Source organism: Penicillium arizonense (assembly GCF_001773325.1).
Source record: "Penicillium arizonense strain CBS 141311 chromosome Unknown PENARI_contig005, whole genome shotgun sequence".
Classification (NCBI taxonomy): Eukaryota; Fungi; Ascomycota; class Eurotiomycetes; order Eurotiales; family Aspergillaceae; genus Penicillium; species Penicillium arizonense.
In genome coordinates this window covers 1321407-1339987 of record NW_019173282.1, presented here as the reverse complement: position 1 = coordinate 1339987, position 18581 = coordinate 1321407, and the positions used below count along the sequence as shown (strand labels likewise).

The 18581-nt window shown below is 50.0% G+C and overlaps 7 protein-coding genes across 7 annotated transcripts; 5 read left to right on the top strand and 2 right to left on the bottom strand.

Moving 5' to 3' along the window:
* Window positions 1-183: 183 nt before the first annotated feature.
* Window positions 184-1536, top strand: PENARI_c005G03276 (uncharacterized protein; the record flags this gene model as incomplete). The annotated part of the gene is made up of 3 exons (XM_022629668.1): window positions 184-194; window positions 310-415; window positions 466-1536. The coding sequence occupies 3 exons, from the start codon at window positions 184-186 to the stop codon at window positions 1534-1536; spliced, it is 1188 nt and encodes a 395-aa protein (XP_022490119.1).
* A 1244-nt stretch (window positions 1537-2780) lies between these two features.
* Window positions 2781-3721, top strand: PENARI_c005G02401 (RTA1 domain-containing protein; the record flags this gene model as incomplete). Its single annotated transcript, XM_022629616.1, has 3 exons — window positions 2781-2961; window positions 3027-3361; window positions 3395-3721. The coding sequence occupies 3 exons, from the start codon at window positions 2781-2783 to the stop codon at window positions 3719-3721; spliced, it is 843 nt and encodes a 280-aa protein (XP_022490476.1).
* Window positions 3722-6401: 2680 nt separating this feature from the next.
* PENARI_c005G07533 (zinc-coordinating transcription factor SFP1) lies at window positions 6402-8279 on the top strand (the record flags this gene model as incomplete). Its single annotated transcript, XM_022629857.1, has 3 exons — window positions 6402-6745; window positions 6845-7907; window positions 7968-8279. 3 exons carry the CDS (start codon window positions 6402-6404, stop codon window positions 8277-8279), a joined length of 1719 nt encoding a protein of 572 aa, XP_022490557.1.
* A 1509-nt stretch (window positions 8280-9788) lies between these two features.
* On the bottom strand, window positions 9789-11335 carry PENARI_c005G09164 (transcription initiation factor IIA large subunit; the record flags this gene model as incomplete). The annotated part of the gene is made up of 4 exons (XM_022629940.1): window positions 9789-9828; window positions 9874-10823; window positions 11081-11182; window positions 11318-11335. The coding sequence occupies 4 exons, from the start codon at window positions 11333-11335 to the stop codon at window positions 9789-9791; spliced, it is 1110 nt and encodes a 369-aa protein (XP_022490580.1).
* Window positions 11336-11979: 644 nt separating this feature from the next.
* Window positions 11980-13821, bottom strand: PENARI_c005G00821 (WD40 repeat domain-containing protein; the record flags this gene model as incomplete). Its single annotated transcript, XM_022629556.1, has 1 exon — window positions 11980-13821. The coding sequence occupies one exon, from the start codon at window positions 13819-13821 to the stop codon at window positions 11980-11982; it is 1842 nt and encodes a 613-aa protein (XP_022490449.1).
* Window positions 13822-14312: 491 nt separating this feature from the next.
* On the top strand, window positions 14313-16500 carry PENARI_c005G00593 (Kelch motif domain protein; the record flags this gene model as incomplete). The annotated part of the gene is made up of 3 exons (XM_022629547.1): window positions 14313-14487; window positions 14535-14621; window positions 14687-16500. 3 exons carry the CDS (start codon window positions 14313-14315, stop codon window positions 16498-16500), a joined length of 2076 nt encoding a protein of 691 aa, XP_022490522.1.
* Window positions 16501-16759: 259 nt separating this feature from the next.
* On the top strand, window positions 16760-18395 carry PENARI_c005G11519 (uncharacterized protein; the record flags this gene model as incomplete). The annotated part of the gene is made up of 3 exons (XM_022630049.1): window positions 16760-17013; window positions 17079-18188; window positions 18257-18395. 3 exons carry the CDS (start codon window positions 16760-16762, stop codon window positions 18393-18395), a joined length of 1503 nt encoding a protein of 500 aa, XP_022490553.1.
* Between the last annotated feature and the right edge of the window lie 186 nt (window positions 18396-18581).

Here is an 18581-nt window from a genome sequence, read left to right as displayed (position 1 = left end):
TTTCTTCAATCTTTCGCTTTTTGCTCACTTATTATAATCGATTTCGTCGAATCTTTCCTCGCGGAATTCGGGTTAATCGCGCGATATTGATCACGACTGCGAATAACTTGATATCGATGACGCCATTCCTTGTTCGAGGACTAATTCCGCTCAATGGGCGTAAGTCGCACACGAAGTCTCGGAATGGCTGTGTCGTATGTAAAGGTCGACGGATCAAGGTGCGCATTCCTTGTCTAGTCTCTGCTATGAACAAATGCACACAGGGGCAGAAAGCACCCATAGGATCACCAATGCTGATCAAGATATTAGTGTGATGAAACCAGGCCAAGTTGTCGAAACTGCATACGCTTCTCGGTGGATTGCCATTACTTACATGGTTCTCCAACTGGCTCTCAACTCCCGCCCACCATCTCTAGTAAGCCCAATGAGATATCGAACTCACCATCAATCCGGTTACGGTCCAAGAAGGCGTCTGGAAGACCGCGAAAGGTCTGGCGCTCTTCATTGCACTCATTACGACAACCAGACCATGGTTCTACGATCCAAGCAGAATCGGATAGTACCTCTCTCAACTTGACTCATCTCGAACTCCTTCATCACTATTCAACCTCAACGTGCAACACCTTCTCAGATGAACCATCTGCAAGACTTATGTTCCGTGTTCAGGTTCCGCAGATGGGCATCGAGCAACCATTTCTTATGCACTTGCTTTTAGCATTGGCAAGTCGGCACATTCAATTTCTGACCTCGGAAGAGAACAAGAGCACTCACTATGCTGATGCCGCCGAGCAGCATTTTGCTATCGCTCTGCCACAGGTGACACAAGCTTTAACTCGTCTGGACCATCAGAATTGTCGAGTCTTCCACATCTCTTCGCTTCTCATATGTTGGTATATGTTATCAAGAGGCCCTAGTCCAGGGGAATACCTGGTTTTTAGCGATCATGGTCCACCGATGTGGCTGCCTCTGCTTCGTGGCGTGCGCACACTCGGGGAAACAGAAGGATTTGAGGGGGTTTTCAATAACACTGCTTTATCAAAAAGTGCAGATAAGTTTCCAAATGCTGATGCACCGACAGCGGTCAGGTTAAATCTGCCAAGAATAAGTTGGCAGAAGCGCTTTCAGGAATTGGGGGGATTGATTTCCGCAACCGCGCCGACAGATTCTGTCGAGATCTACCTGGTTGCGCATGATAGACTAGCCCGGAACTATGAGGCAACCTACGGCGACGATGAAAACAGATCCTACAATGGCAATGCTATCCACCAGATGATCTTTCAATGGCTATATCTCATGGACGATGAATTTGTGGACCGAATGCAACAAAAGAAACCTCACGCGCTTCTCATTGTGGCAAACTTTGCCTTGCTTATCAACCTTTATGATTTGTACAATTGTTGGTTTCTTCGTGGTTGGGCTACACATATTCTGTGGGGGATTTATCATTCACTGGAGGATGATTATCGAGTCTGGATGCAGTGGCCCATGGAAGCGGCCGGTATTGAGTGGAATCCTTTTGTCTATGAGAAGCGGTGATCATGGAGAGGTTACGGCGTAAATATTTCGGGTGTCTAAAAGGGCCACCTTGCCAATTAATGCGGTTGAGTTTGGCTTTCTGTAGGCATGTGCAATATGTAACATTTAATGATTAGTTCATACGGTAACTCAACAAGATCATATATTAAGGGCGATGCTAAAAGGATCCCCTCTTCGGACCCCCTCTCCACCTGCCTAAGCCTAATTAGAGAAGGCGTAGTATGTGTATTTCACGGTGTCTTTTTTTAATACAGTGACAGCAAATGTTTTAACACTATTAGACAGACCGTTTTTGAGACCGTTTTTTAGACCATTTTTTAGACCGCTTTTTAGACCCCCTATCGTAAACCGAAGAGTAAGTCTATATCATCTTACTTTGTAAACATTTTTGCTTTAGTGAGTGCTTTTTATAGAAGATAAGATTCCACTGTCACGGCGTGGCATCTAGGGTGCGCACGCGTACAATTGTGCGTACTAAGTAGTATATGTATCGGTCCTGGGCATGTCAGCCGTCAGGCTGATATAGTGGTCTTTTTGGCCTAGTTAGTATACGTGTATTAAGCTGTGTGCAAGTCTTCACACACCCTACGAGGCCTATTGTCTCCCTCTACGCGCTTTTGTTCATTTTTACTAAGGAAATACACTATGAAATACACATACTAAGCCTTCCCTAATTAGGCTTAGACAGGTGGAGAGGGGGTTCCGAATATCAACAAGAGGGAGTCCTTTTAACGTTGCCCTATATTAATGAAGCAATTTCGAAATGTTTAATGACTACTTGAAAAGCCCGGAGGCAGCCAAATAAGAAACACTCACTCCACCGTGAAATCGCTGTCTGATTCAGGCATCTTAAGTGACACATACTATTACTCTATTCTGAAGGCGATGTTTGCGTTTAGGACTCTAGTGCCTAGAATGTGGGTAAATGGAGGTTTACATCAACCAATCGCTTGATTTTCGTTCCGCAATTATGGAGCGCAGTACGTGCTAATTGTGGTTGATCCCAAATAATAGTTAACATGCTCATGTTAGATGTTTGATGTCAAGCTGGGTTCCTAAAATATCTTAGCACCCCCTAAGTTAAGAGTATGCAATTGACTGAGATAAAAGCCACACTCCGGCAAAGTCTCTCCCTGAGCGTTGAGTACCCTTTCTCCTTGTCGTTTGGTATTGAACAATACTCAACAGATTCCGAAAGATCTATCCCTTAAGATCTGGTTTGCTTTCGGCGCTGAAAGCACAAAATGGTTTATACACACATTGTGACGCGTGGTACAGCAGACTTCGACCTATATCCGTACAACCCCTCTGCCACCGCTGGATGGATTTTTGTTGCTCTATTCGGCATCTGCGCAGCTTTACACCTCTTCTATATGATCAAGCTCCGAGCTTGGTTTTTCATCCCGTTTGTCCTCGGCTGCATTGGTACGTCATTCATCGAGCCGGAATCATCAGTTGAACCTCTTCATGACTAATTCGCAACATAACAGGCGAGCTTTTTGGGTATTACGGCCGCGCATGGTCCCACGACAATATTCGAGACGGCACTCCCTATCTGATACAAATGATGCTCATTCTTGGATCAGCTCCATTGCTAGCAGCCAGTATATACATGACACTCGGCCGCTACATCCGCGCCCTCGACGCCGAACACCATGCGATAATCCGTACTCGATGGCTCACAAAGATTTACGTTGCGATCGACGTTATCAGTTTCGTCTGTCAGATCATGGGATCTGCCGCCCAGGCAAGCGGAGATTCCGATGGCATGCAAAAGGGGATTCATTTAGTCCTCGGTGGTCTTGCATTTCAACTGGTTGCATTTGTATGTTTCATTGCTATGAGTGCAATTTATTAGGTTCGACTCAACAATTCTCCCAGTGAGATCTCGGCAAGGTTCTCTGTGAATTGGAAGAAGTACATGTGGGCCCTTTACTGTGTTAGTGTGCTTGTTTTCATTCGCAGCTTGTACCGATTTGTCGAGTTTGCGGCAGGAGCTGGTACAATAATGGTGACTGGAGAGGAGTGTCTTTATGTTTTCGATGCATCTCTGCTGTTTTTGGTTGCTGTCTGTCTAGCACTCGTTCACCCCGGAAATCTCATTAAATCCGTCGGTGTAAAGCAAGCTGAAAGACTGACCGGAGATGCGGAATCTTACATCCCATTGAATGGACGCGAATCATGAAACTGCTCTGGTTATTTAGGCGCTGGGTTCACAGGTGGGCGGCTCACTACTGAGTAATATGTACATACTACGAAAGAATTTGGGGAAGAGAGTCGTGTCAAGAGTATTTGGGCCTAGGGCTGACAGGTGAGCCTGGTGTCTTTTATCTCGGTATAGCTTAGTGAATGACTGCATCGGGATGGTTAGGTTATACAGCAAAAAAAAAACATGCGATGTTTTAGCGAGGAATTATAAGAAGAAAGATTTCTTTCGCGCTTAGCTAGGAGAATTGACTAGCAATTGTCTTTATACGGAAGAGTAATGTGTCCTCTCGGATCGAAGACTCATTCTATAGAGGATGGATTTTCGCTAATTGACATTAGAATTAGCGGGAGCTTCTTCATTCAGTTGAAGTATAGAGAGTTTCCTTTTCCGGGAAAGATCCGCAAACTAACTGCAGAAAATGCGCGCTAGTTAGATAGCCACCATTGCGATTATCACCTGCCGCGTTTTCCCCTTTCTCTCTCTCTCTCTCCCTCTTGTAGATATTGTCCCATCAAACAAGGTGCCGGATGGGACCACGCTCCGACGAGCGCTTGTACAGTGGTTTGATGGAACTGGTAATACCTTCTCGATGGAGGTGAGACGAACATCCTGAAGATTTTTTGGATGCTCGATCGACATCACGACGAGCAACACAACGGAGATCGACAGACTGAAGTCATCAAGGTATTGACTCCGAAGCTGTGCTCTTGATACTCTTACATGACGTTGTTCTCGCCCTCTGCTAATCGCACCTCCGCACCCCGCACGCGTGAAGTAATGCGGAGACGGTTGATCAGACGGAACCGGTTATCTAGGTATCTGGCCGGGCTAATTAGGCTGTCAATCTATCCTCATAGGTGACTTCACTGTGATGCAAAACATTGATTCTAGCAGGATCTGACTCGGCAGTGCTTTCGGCCTATGATATTTTGTTAGTCTGAACCGAAGGACAATAGGAAGGTTCTAAACTATACGATCTGTGAGGCTGAATTAACCGAGAGTACAGAATTCCTGATCGTGGAAAAGTGTGATGCATCACATCAAGGCAACAAACATACACATGTAATGTTAACTGATAATATGAGTCATGTAAAAATAGAAACTGAAATGCAGAAATAAAAAACACGTGTAAACCTCGGGAACCAACCTTGGTAGTGTATGATTGACCAGAGATGCTCCATTGCTCTTAGAGTAGGATCTGCCCGAGGTGCATACTGTACACGTACATGTACAATTAAGTTTAACTTAACGTTGTTAATGCAAAGGTGACTATATATCCATAGGCCTCTTACACTCCAGGGCCGAGTTAATCCCGCGCAGATGAAATGTACCCACAAATGCAAGCCAGTATTTCCCAAGTTACTCCGAACTTACCGAGGGACCTAGCGAAGGGCGGTGTGCTAGTTGGACGCTAAGTTGCCTAATTGCTTCCTAATGGCTTCTGCCGCGTTTCTAGCGCCAAAGCCAAGACTTTTCGCCTCCAACTGAAACTTAGGCACTTCGTTCTGGTGTACATTTGGTTTCATGGTAGTCTGCTTGCACGGTTTGACATTGAATTCCGATATTTTACAGGGTGATCACCGTATCCCCAATTATAGGGGCGATATATCCAACATTATGGGAGTCTTCTACACTCTATAGGTGGTTGCAATCCCGCCACCGGGATCTCCTATCGACCACACGCCCCCCTTGCAGATGACCCCGGATTTTACAGCGGATCTGAGTTCTTCACGATCTCGATATATCTACAGTGTACTCTGTGTACTCTGTATAGCTGCTACAGTATAGCCGTAGCCCGGCCGGAATGGGAGCAAGAGCCGATATTAGGAGGGACTCTCCACTGAGGCGACAGAGGAGTATAGTACTCCGTCATAGGAATGAATATCCTCCCCTATTTGGATGTCACACCATCCACCTCCTCGGATATGCTATGCCTCTCTGACTCGTCTATCGTTCAGGAAATGATACCCCCATCATCATCGACTGTCTTAGTCACATACTAGTCGTTTCCGGTAATTTATGACGTTGCCATCCGACTGCAAGCGGTGTAGCCATGTCTATAGTTATGTGCCATTGTCATTCCTCGATAGATCCGATCGTAAGTTCGCGCTATTTGCTTCAAGATCAGCTAAATCTGCAATTATAAAACTAACCCCTGGGGTCAAGATCTGTAGTGTAGGTCACGTGCGTATTACCGTAACGGCGCCTGTCCCAAACCGGAAGGGGTTGCCATCTCATACCCCCATCTCATACCCCCATCTTCCATTGCCCGGGATCTGCTGTTTCTCATCTTCCCCTTGGTCTCTCGTTCTATAACTCTCTTATTCTGTTCTGTTCTGTGTTGAAGACTCGATTACTTTCTGCCAGAGCGGGTCTTCATCCGAGTGGACTCCTGTGAACCCGCCCAAATACCGCCGCCCATCCACTCAGTCCACTCATCGAGGGGCACCTGTCTCAAAGTCGCATTCATAACTTCTTTTCCTCTGGGAATCGCGCTTCAAGCGAAAGAAACCCTGTCACTCTTAGAAACCCCTTGGTTTAGCGTGACACCGCGCAGGCCGGACAGGGAACCAGGATATCCATTCGTCAGACCTCGGAAATCTCATCGGATTGAATTTCTCCGGCACTTTTTCTTTAACCATAACAGCTGTTCATCATGACGGGCGCCGCTCCTATTGATATTTCCACCCGCCAGTCGACCTCGGTGTCGCCCCCCGGCCAACAAGCGTCCAACCTGACCTCGGCCCTACAGAGGGCGGGTACGGGTGATCGCACCGGGAGCTTCTCGCATCATGCCGGCGGAGGACTCGGAGTATTTAAAGCGCCACCGCCGCGCAAAGACTCGATCGGCGCCGCCACGGCACAATGGGGGAACGGGACGAAACCTATCTCCATGTCGGGATCTGCCCGCGATAAAGGTCGTCGGGAGTCCCTCGCAGGAAGCTTGGTGGGTGGCATGAGCTGGGGTGGTGTGTCCGTCGGGAGCTGGATACGTGATGAGTGAGTGCGCCCTAGCCGGAGCCGAAGCCGCGGAGAATGCCCCTCGTGTGCTGCTGCTTGTTGCACTGCAGAACTGACCAAGGAAATTTTACCGTGCAGCATCATTATGACTGGCACCTCGCCATTTACTTTCCAGTCGCCCTCTTTCCACTCCTCATCGTATCTCCCGAAGCTGGAAGCGAACTTTATGAAAGACTTTTCGTGCTGCGGTGTGACGTTACCGACGCTCCATGACCTATTACAACATTACGAAGAAGCCCATGCGACCAAGTCGCCCAACCAAGGCCACCGACCGAGCCAGGGTGAGAATCGAGCTGCCTTGGCCGCTGCGGCAATTGCACAGCAACAGAACCAACAGCATGGCAATCAAGGACGTGGCCTACAGCCCGATCGGACCCTGGACATGCAGCGCAAGTTGGGCCAGAACCCATCGCCATTACAGCATGCCGATCTAGACACAATCGATGATATGGAGATGGACGACGCCTTGGGTGACGGGGATGCTTCTACATCCCAGCTCTTCTCCCCTCAACTACATGACGGTGGCCAGGGCGGATTTGGCAACTCAAATCAGGGCTCGCAATTAAATCTGAATATGCTTCCAAGCCACCAAGCATTCAGCACCCCTTCGCAACCCGGCACTCCGATCGGATCTGGACGACCTCTTTCTCTGCAGAACAACCCAACGGTCTCTTCCGTCAACACCCCAACGTTGATGGCCAACCCGCTCCAGAATTCACAATTCCGCAATACTCCAGATTCTTCTGGGCCAGGAACCCCGGCCGAGATTGATGAGAGCATGATGGGTGGGTTCGGTGATCTCAGCATGCAAAATAACACCATGGGCCAGAATCAGAACCAGTTTGCACGGTTCAATGGGAACAATAATGATATGGTCGATCTCTGTATCGATGAACCGGCCAAGCGACTCTTCAGCCCCAGCGGTGGCTTAGGTTCGCCCAATGCGCACTTTAAGCTCAGCGGAGCTCAATACGGTCCCAACAGCGATATTGCACGACGGATCCGTGAACAGCAACTGCTGGCTGGGGTTCCCGACACTACCACGATACTCCCTAACGAAGAGCCTAAGCCATTCCGGTGTCCCGTCATCGGTTGCGAGAAAGCTTACAAGAACCAAAACGGTCTCAAGTATCACAAAGCTGTAAGTGTGACTTGAACTTTATCTGATTTTGACTCCTCTCTGACCTTCTATCTCTTTTAGCACGGTCATAACAACCAGCAACTTCATGATAACGCTGATGGCACCTTCTCAATTGTCAACCCAGAAACATCCGCACCATACCCAGGTACCCTGGGCATGGAGAAAGAAAAGCCATATCGCTGCGAGGTTTGTGGCAAGCGGTATAAGAACTTGAACGGACTCAAATATCACAAGTCACACTCACCACCCTGCAACCCGGATTTCCAGCTTGGAGGTCGCAACATGGCCCTAGGTGGCGGAGTCATGCAGGGGCAGAACATCAACGTTGCTGGAGCTGGCCTCCCCGGGATTGGCGAAGAAGGCCTTCTGTGAACAAATGAACACATAAACAAATATGTTTACATAATTCCCAGATAATTGACGCGAACGATTTCGACGGCTTTCTCTCGGGGGTCACAGCACTCCTGCACACACACGATGTCATGACTTTGAATTGGTTCCGGTGACTTTGGAGTTCTCTTTGCGATTCTCTCTTCTCTTTTTGAAATTGCTGCCATGGTATTCCACGGGATTGTTTTGCTTTTCGTCCCACCTGTTCGGGTATATTCTACTGGCATGATCTTTTTGCTTCGATATTCCTCATGCCATTTCCAGGTCTTATCTATATGGCCTGGTAATAGAGCTACCCTGAGCGATCAAACCACACCCAGCAAAAGTCTCTCTAGAAGAAAACTGAACTGCTGGCTTGGCTGATATTTTCTTCTGCTCTCGTCCTTCATATGGTATTCGCGCTTTCACGTAAGCCGAATCAAGGAATGGGATATCAAATCCATTCCCGGTCTACCATTGTTATGCGTTTATGCAAGGGTTGGCTTTCTGCTTTGTTTATGCGATTCACGCGTTCATGTTTCTGTTCACTCACCGTTTCCGCTCATGGTCCTGTGCCTCTCAGAAGAGCATCGACAACTGAGTCCGACTCACGTCCTACCTCGAGCACCTCGGAACAAACAAAAAAACTATTTGGCTTGGTTGGCTGGGTTATGATGGGAAACAATCACTCAAGAGGTTCTAAAGGGAGTCCATGATCATGGTCATGATCGTGATCACATGGCACTGTTTTCCTTAATGAACTCACCTTGCTCCTTTACACAGTCAGTGCTCGCTTTTCTTCCCTGCCTTGGTTCGGGATTGGAACTGGAAATGGAAATGGAATGGAAATCTTCAAAAAAGTGTGGTTTCTGGCGTCGGATATTTGTAGATATGGATTTTTGATACACTTTGGCTTCTCTATCTACTGTGATTTATCTTTCTTGCGATGTGTTTCGCTATTCATGCTTTATCATTTTTATTCTCTACTCGTTTATATATTTATGGTTTTGGGGTGCAGATCTAGTAGATTGATGTCGTAGGGCTGGCTAATATGGAGATATATATCAGGACCTCAACCCTATTTATTCTACAACAACCCAGTAGTCTTTATCGACGTATGATTGATTTGTTCTTCAAATATTTTATTGAACCCAGCAAGGTTGCCTTTCAATCTAGTACACAAGGTATGGGCAAAAAAAAAAGAGATAAAAAAAAAAGCAAAAACCCATCCTTAAGTGTAAGCGCCATAAGCCGTTGAAAGTTGAATAGAAACCCGCAAATTCAAAGCCCGGTAGGTGATGTCGGGAGCTGGGTCAGAACAGAGGTGGTAGAATCATGAGAGAATTCGCTTGCACAACCCATTTCGAGGCGTGACTGAGAGGACATGGAGATTTGTTTTCGTGTCATGAGAGCACATAATAAGAGATAAGAAAAGGCATGGTACAGAAAGGGAAATGAGGTCGTCAATAGTATGGAAAATGTGATGGAAGATGATCGCATGGCCTTGTCAAACTACCACTCGAACTCGCCTTGGCCCTTGTGGAAGACATATCTACTACAGTCAGTATATATATATAAATAGGATGAGATAACTTACTCCTTGCCACCAGTGGTTAGGATACCGTCCTTCAAGGTGCACTTCCACTTGTTCTTCACGCGCTGGACCTTGTCGTATGTGCAAAGCATGACCTGGCCTTCTGACTCATCTTGGTCGTGGTCATCGGCAACAAGGTCATCGGGATCATCCAGGTCTGAGTTGATTGCGTCCTCATCTTCTTCCTTAACTTCCCCGTCAGCACCATCATACTGGCCGTGCAGCTGAGTAACAGATGAGGATGACCCCGAAGCTTCGTTGAGAGGCGCAGTAAGAGCCTCTCGGTAAGCTATCTTGGCCGAAGACTCATGCTCATCCAGGGGCCGTAGGAGACCGCCTCCTTCGAACTGGCTCATGCGCTGCTTGAGGTGCTCGCGCAGGAGGCGATCACCCTCTCCATCTGCGGCAGCTGCCCGGCGACGAGCTACCTCTGCCTTCCAGTCGGTAAGAGAATCATCACCAGCACCATCGGTCTGCCCGGGACCCATGGGTGGGTAGCCGTGTTCAGTCTTAATTGGTGGCATCTGTCCGTGGGCAGCGGGGTGCATCTGAGGATACCCTTGTCCAGCCTGAGCTTGAGCCTGCATTTGGCTAACGGAGTTCGCAGCAGCAGTACCGTACTTCTGCTGAAGATGGCTTGCAGCACGGTCGCGAGCCGACTGAGGGTTGTTCATATGCGGGGGCATTTGGGGGTTCATGTGCGGCATGGACTGGCCATTTGAGCCTGGCTCAGTCTTGATACGAGGAGCAGTCATATGGGTTGGCATTTGGACAGGCATTGGAGCCGATTGGGGCATTGAAACAGGTGCAGGGACATATTGAGGCTGAGGTGGTCGAGGAGCATTGGAGGGAACAGTGGCCGATGGAGGAAGGACGTTCTGAGTAGGCTGTGGCGGGGCCGGATCCCAGGGGAAATGAGCGACATTGACAGAGGAGAGCTTCTTTTGCCAGGCCTATACAATGAATATTAGTATAGACACCAGTTAATGTCGCGATGGACGAATGAGATCAATGGGGAAGTCTTGGCGGTCTAAAAGCGCCTAAGCGGGTAACAGCGGCACATATAAAGGGGGGAACTCATAAGTCGGTGATCCCCCATAAGCACCGCCTCCCGCACCTCTTCGGCCTCCCCCGCTTTTGGCCGACCCCCAAGACTGTCCACTTCAGAACAGGAAGGGCATAGAGATATATGAAATGGAATAGTACTAACGTCACGCAGGTCATGCAGAGTCTGTTGGTCGACACCGCTTTCTTCAAAGTCGACCTGGGAGGCATCACAGACCTCCTGGATCACCTTCTCGAACACCGCACCCTATGAGACACACGTCAGCTCTTATTCAACTCAAAAGCTCTCTCCACAACATCAAAGTTGACAAGGTTTGTATTTCAATAAAGGTTGTGAATGTGACCGAGGATACACTGGGTGTTCGCCAGGCTGGAAACTCACCACTTGCTGGTTGGACATGGTTGCGGAGCAAGGGCAGGACGGGAAGCTGGCGGATGACTGATCGGAGAGGACTGAAGGTGGCAGAAGCTCAAGAGGATCTCTGGCGAGGTGTAGTGGGTATCAATAGCTCGACCGGACCGTAAAGCTTGCCGTCGCAACAGTGAAGTTGCCGAAGTGCTGGTCGATCACACCTAGAAATGACGCAATCTCAAGTGATCTCGAAGTTTGCAGTTCTCACGAGAAAGAAAGAAAGAAACAATGACTTCAGAGATGCGTAACGAGAGTGCAAATGTCACAAAAGCGATATGGTGAGTTTGCCGATGGGTTGGCAGAGGTGAAAGTCACGGCTCTGCGGTCGAAATCCCACTGTATCCCGCAAGATTAGTCATCAGATGTCCGCCCGCTCTATCAAGAAGAAATAATATTGATAGATCAGATTCAATTTTGTTCATAGAAGAGTAAAAAGTAAAATAAAGAATTAAAAGAAGCTGTAAGAATGGTATTTGTGCAACCAGCTTACGGCAAAATAGATACAAGAACACCAAACACCAAATCCTAGCCAGATATGAACCATTACACCAAATTAATGTCCCAGCCCATCAATGCTTTAGGTTATGAACCGGGGGTATCGAGCAGTAAAAGAAAAGAAAAGCAGCAGACGCTTAGCGGATGGTCATAGACTTGGTCATTTGGGCCTTGCTGCCCACACCGCCCTCACGAGCACTGGAGGCAGTGGTGCCGGCCTTACGCTCGAAGATCTTCCAGAACTTGAGGCTCTCGTCAGCGGCGGTGGTGGCCAGCATCTGACCGTCAGGGCTGATAGCGCTGTGGAGTACACGAGTCTCGTGAGCGGGGATCTCAACGTTGCGGACCAGAGTAGGATAGCTCCAGATGCTGAGAGAGTTGTCGGGGAAGCCACTGGAGCTGACGATCTCGCGGTAATGGTTGCTCCAGCGCAGGGACGTGACCTGGGAGCCAGTGTCGATGCTGTTGGTACGAGCACCAGTAGTGGTGTTCCAGAAGTGAATGTGACGATCGTAAGAACCACCGCCAGTGGCGAGAAGGTTTGATTGCCAGGGACACCAGCTGAGAGCCTTGACAGCAGCACGGTGGTTGGTCTTGGTGAACTTGGGAGCGCTCAGGGAACGGGCATCCCAGATGTTGACGAGGTTATCGTTTCCACCAGTGGCGAGCTGAGCGCCGTCGGCGCGCCACTCGAGACCACAGACCTCAGAGGTGTGAGAGACAAGCTCAGCGACCTTGTGGTCAGCGATGCGGACATCGTGGTTGTAGACGAGGCCACTACGAGCTCCAGTGGACAGGGTGTGCTTGTTCCAGCCCATGACACCAACACGGGAGTCGTGGCCGTACATGCTGCGAAGCTTGGTACCCTCCTCAACATCCCAGATCTGAACTTCACCAGTGCCCAAGCCAACACCAACGTAAGCACCATCACCACTCCACTTCACGCTGCTGATGTAAGTGTCGGGGGAGCTTTCCAAAAGACAGTTCACGGAGCCAGACTCAGCAGACCAAACATAGACATTGCGCTCGAGACCAATGGCGACCTGGTTACCAGAGCTCCAGTCGAGCAAGTTGAGGTAGTAGTCATCCAAAAGGCCAGGGGCATCGAGAACCCGCTCGGGGGCAGTTTGGACACGGCGGCGGAACTGGGCAGCGTTCGACTTGGCAGGACGAAGAGGACGGTTGTATTGAGCACGAAGATCAATAGGCTTCGACGACTCGGGGGGAGGAGGCTTGAAGGCCAGGATGCGAGTGTTCTGGCTCACACCGCAGGCATCAGCAAGCGATGACTTGTAGGCAACGGCATCGGGAGCCGGGCGAGTGTACGTGGAGGGCTCATTGTCTTCAAGACCCAAGTTCTCAAGAGCAGCTGTCAGGTCATCATCGGATCCACGGGCACCCATATCAAAAGCACTAGCAGCCGTAGCCAGAACTGATGATCCACCGCTACCGCTCTTGGGGCGCTGGCCCTCTTCGGGCTTTGCAGCACCACTTGTAGCCAGACCTTCACTGGCGGTCCGGTTTGGGATGAAACGGTCAGCAGCGTTGTGAGAAATGCGCACAGTTGTCTTGCTGGCCCGAGAACGCGTGGGGATCTCCCGACGAGGGCGTTCTTTTGATGAAGGAGATGAAGTTGATGCGACACTACCGCCGGTCAACGTCCAGTCGGACACACCGAGCTCGAGGTGCTTTGGCGACTTGCGAATGCGAGCAATGTTTGACTTGGGAGATTCACGGTATGTGGTACGGCTTGACTTCTGGACGGAGGACTTGGTGAAGTGTGCAGAGAGGTTGCCGCCGTAGACGGACTTGGTTTGGCCACGGCCAGCGTCGGCCTTTTGAGGAGGAGTGAAAGGTGACGAGGTACCGCTGGCCAGGTGGTTAGGCGAAGGGGTCAGAGGGATACGACCGCCAGCAGTCTTGGAGGAAAACAGCCCATGGTGGCTCTTCACCGGAGTGGACACTGTGACAGAAGCCATAGTGATATAGGAAGAAAATGCAATGGGGACCAGTCCCAATAGAAGATGCAAATACGAAATGCAGTAGAGGAGTAGTAAATAGGGAAGAGAAATGAGGAATTTCGATGGTGGAGAGAGAAGAGAAGGGGAGAAGTACAAGTAGCTCATACTTCCTTTTGTTTTCCTCGTTGGGTTGGCTCAGCAACGGTCGAGTCCACCTGACATTCCGCTTTGGCAGTATCGGCTGACTAAAGATCGCCCAGGTGACGCCTTCCCCTTTTGGGACATGACATCGGCGTTTTGTTCTTTTCCAGACAAAGACAAGATTCATGTCAGGTCCGTCTGTTCATTGTTTGCTTATGAGGCAATTGCCACTCGAGGTCTGTGAGCTTCATTTCGCACCTTGACCGCAGACACCTCCCCACGCTCTACAGTCCCACCAAGACCCACTCGCACGACCTCCTCTGGGATCTTCGAGCATCTCTAATCCGATCTCCTGCACTCTGGCACACATGCAGGACGCTTATTTGATGCCTGCCAGTCCGGCACCCCGCCAGACTGATTATCGTCCCAGCATCAAGAAGTCTCGCGGTCATGTCCCCGCCTGTCTGGTAAATGCCTCGGTGACGTATTGCAGCAATGACCGAATCTATGCCTTCGGCGGCTTTGATCAATACACCGATGAAGGTCGGCATTTTTCTTTGCAACACTGAATTGATGCTAATACTTCCCAGTCTACAACCACGTGCTCAAGCTGGACTTGGAGACCCTCGAATGGGAGCTTGTGGACAATTATGGCGATATCCCCGGAGTGCGCATGGGTATGTCTCTTTCCCCATTCGTCCATACACATTTTTAGCATTCTAATACGGTTTCTCGTGGATAGGCCACACTGCATCTTTGTACCAGGGTGATAAGTTGATCGTATTTGGGGGAGAAAACGAACACCGCGAGTATCTCGCTGACGTCGTGATTCTCGATTTGAATACCTTCACCTGGTCAATACCTGAAATCCGTGGCCCCATTCCGCGCGGCAGGGCACGACATGCTGCAGTGATTCATGAGGACAAACTGTTTATTGCAGGTGGACTGACAGGCGAGAAGAACCTCATACTGGACGACTTAACTTATTTGGATCTCCAAACCTGGACCTGGTCTCGAACCTGGAGCTTTACCGCGCGATTTGATCATATCGCTTGGGTTTGGGGAACACGGCTCTGGATTTTCGGTGGATTGGGACCCAATATGGAGCGAACAACCGACATTTGGTGGCTCGACCTCAAAGGATCCCCATCGCTGGCCGGAAACACCAATCTCCAAGGTAGTGTCAATTCCCTGGACTTTCATCTTCCGACTGCTCATTATCCAGACTCCATCCCGAACAGTCCTTCACATCAGATGTCTCCACGATCCTATGCTGCGAACTCAGGAAGTGTGCAGGTTCGCAACCTAGGCCGACGTAAGCCTCTTGCTCCGGGTGCTATCTCATGTCTTCGGTTTAACTCTGGCCCTCATGTCCCCTCCCTTTTCTCTGGAACCCATTTCCAATCGTTTGTATCTGGCGTTCTGCTCGACCTGATCACACCGTCAGAGACCGTCCGGTCTCATGACTGTAACCTGTCCGCCCTGGAGCTCAACTCGCTGCGTTGGCAACGACTGGCTGATGGGCAAGAGATTTTTCGGCCCGGCTACCGATGGCACTACTGCACGGTCAACGAGGCGGGAACAAAGGCATGGCTGCTAGGATGTAGTATTGAGGGCGTGCCAGGGAGTAGTGATGAAAACCAGATGAGTGAAGTCCTCACCATTGACCTGGAGAAGTATGGCTTGTTAGGCAACGGGTTGTCGGCGGATGCTCCCGAGCAAGATGGACCGTGGCCCTCTGATCCAATGGGCTCCCAAGTTTCCGGACTTGGGGCCGATCTTGCCGCTGTCTTCGATCATCCCCCCGAGTCAGGGAGTGGTACTGATTTTGTCATCACTGCAATCCGCGATGATTGGGACTGTGGAAACTCGGACTACATGGGCGACGAGCCGATCGTCTCACCAACTCAAGCCGCACCAACCTTTGTGGAAGTTGACCCATCGACTTCGGATCCCATCCATGTGCATCGAATCTTTCTACAACTACGGTGGCCACATTTCAAGCGGCTGTACTCTGCGCAGATGGCGGAGTACCACACCAAGCGAATGCATATTCCAGAGCCCTACTCAGTTGTACGCGCATTTCTTTACTATTTGTACACAGACAGCATTGCAGGCCATCCAGACTACTGCTCAACTCCTATCGATGTGGCAGGCATGCTTGTTATGGCAAACCTCTACGATATGCCCAAGCTTCGCCTGCTCTGTGTGAACCGGTTGAGCCGCGAGCTTGATGTCCACAATGCAGCTATTGTCTGGGAGCGTGCAGGGCGGACCAATGAACACTGGCTGAAGCGCCGAGCTGAGCAGTTCTGCCAGATCTACTGGGGTCGTGTGGTGCGGACGGATGGTTTCAAGTCCCTGAGCCACCGCAGTCTGATTGAGCTGTGCGAGGTAGTGGACGCCGATGCTAGTATCATCGCAGGGCCTGAGCTGGAAATGGTGAGCGCGTTTGGGGCGCATGGGGATGATTCCAAGAACTCTCAGTTGCGACTTGGCTCGACTGCCGATGAGTCTGAGATGGATGGAGATGACGAAGGAATGGAGATATTATGAGACACGAATGGGGCACGCACGCTTGTCCGGAGTGTGAAATATAGTCAACAGTCAATATCAAAAGTTTTACGGTGAACGGGCCGGCCCAACCGGGTGGAGCCTCCCGACGCTCTCGGCGCGGCGTCTCCTCCGGATCGCGGAGATCATTCCTGTCACGATAAGGAAGCCCTTAACTTGTCTTTCTTTTGTTTCAAATATGAGGCTACATAAATCTTGATGTGCGCTCTACTTTCATTGGCATTCGGCCTACCTTTACACTATGGGATCCGTTGAGCAATCCACTCTGCCCCCGGATTTTGTCTGGGGCTTTGCGACAGCCGCCTACCAAATTGAAGGAGCCGTGAACGAAGATGGTCGCGCTCCTTCGATTTGGGATACGTTCTGCAAGATACCCGGTAAGATCGCTGGCGGTGGATCTGGGGAGGTAGCATGCGACTCGTACCACCGAACACACGAGGACATTGCCTTGTTGAAGGAATGTGGTGCTTCGGCATACCGATTCTCCCTATCATGGTGCGCCCTATCTAAGCCTCTGTCTTTAACTCCGGTCAGCTAATATCGGCTGGACGCCACCATAGGTCCCGCATCATACCCCTCGGCGGTCGGAATGATCCCATCAACAAGAAAGGCTTGGAGTTCTACGTCAAATTCGTGGATGACCTCCACGCTGCGGGAATCACGCCCATGATCACTCTGTTTCACTGGGATCTTCCGGATGCGTTGGACAAACGCTACGGTGGACTTCTGAACAAGGAGGAATTTGTTGCCGACTTCGCAAACTATGCTCGCGTAGTGTTCGAAGCATTCGGATCCAAGGTCAAACAGTGGATTACCTTCAACGAGCCTTGGTGCAGCAGTGTTCTTGGATACAACAATGGTTCCTTCGCCCCGGGCCACACAAGCGATCGCACCAAAAGCCCGGTCGGAGATAGCTCAACCGAGCCGTGGATTGTTGGTCACAGTTTGTTGGTCGCTCATGGAGCTGCGGTGAAGATATACCGAGATGAGTACAAGGAGCGAGACGGCGGCGAGATTGGCATTACACTCAACGGTACACCTCTTCCCACCACAGCCCCTGTCATTGCTGACAATATAATCAAAGGTGACTGGGCCGAGCCCTGGGACCCCGAGAACCCTGCCGACGTCGAAGCCTGTGATCGCAAGATCGAATTCGCCATCTCATGGTTCGCCGACCCAATCTACCATGGCAAGTACCCCGACAGCATGATCAAGCAGCTCGGAGACCGCCTGCCAACCTGGACGACCGAAGACATTGCTCTAGTACACGGTAGCAACGATTTCTATGGTATGAACCACTACTGCGCGAATTATATCCGCGCCAAGACAGGCGAGCCGGAGTTGGACGACGTCGCTGGTAACCTAGAGCTGCTTCTCGAAGACAAGAACGGACAAAGCATCGGGCCCATCACTCAGTCCCCTTGGCTGCGACCGTGTGCGCTGGGATTCCGCAAGCTGCTCAAGTGGCTTAGTGAGCGGTATAGATACCCTAAGATCTACGTTACCGAGAACGGGACCAGTGTCCTCGGAGAGAACGACATGCCGCTGGAAGAGCTTCTCAACGATGAGTTCCGTGTGCAATATTTCAAGGACTACATCGGTGCCATGGCCGATGCTTATACCTACGACGGTGTCAATGTGCGAGCCTACATGGCTTGGAGTCTTATGGAGTATGCCAATCTCCTTATATAATATTGATTGTGGTGTAATGTGATGCTAATATCTATTTTACTTACAGCAACTTTGAGTGGGCCGAAGGCTACGAAACTCGCTTTGGTGTGACTTTTGTCGACTACGAGAATGATCAGAAGAGAATGCCGAAGAAAAGTGCTAAAGCTATTAGCCAGATCTTTGAGCGGTTGATTGAGAAAGCTTGAGATTGACAGGCGAATTCATTTAGGGGCTGTTTGGAATAGCTATGAAACTAGAACGGCAACGAAGGGTTTGAATCTATTTGATGTTTGATTTCTGTTCATTGAACTTCGTAGAGTGCGTGTCTGTCTTCGCGCGGTGCAAGTATTCTGGTCTTATGGGACCAATTGTAGCGACATTTACTGTCATCT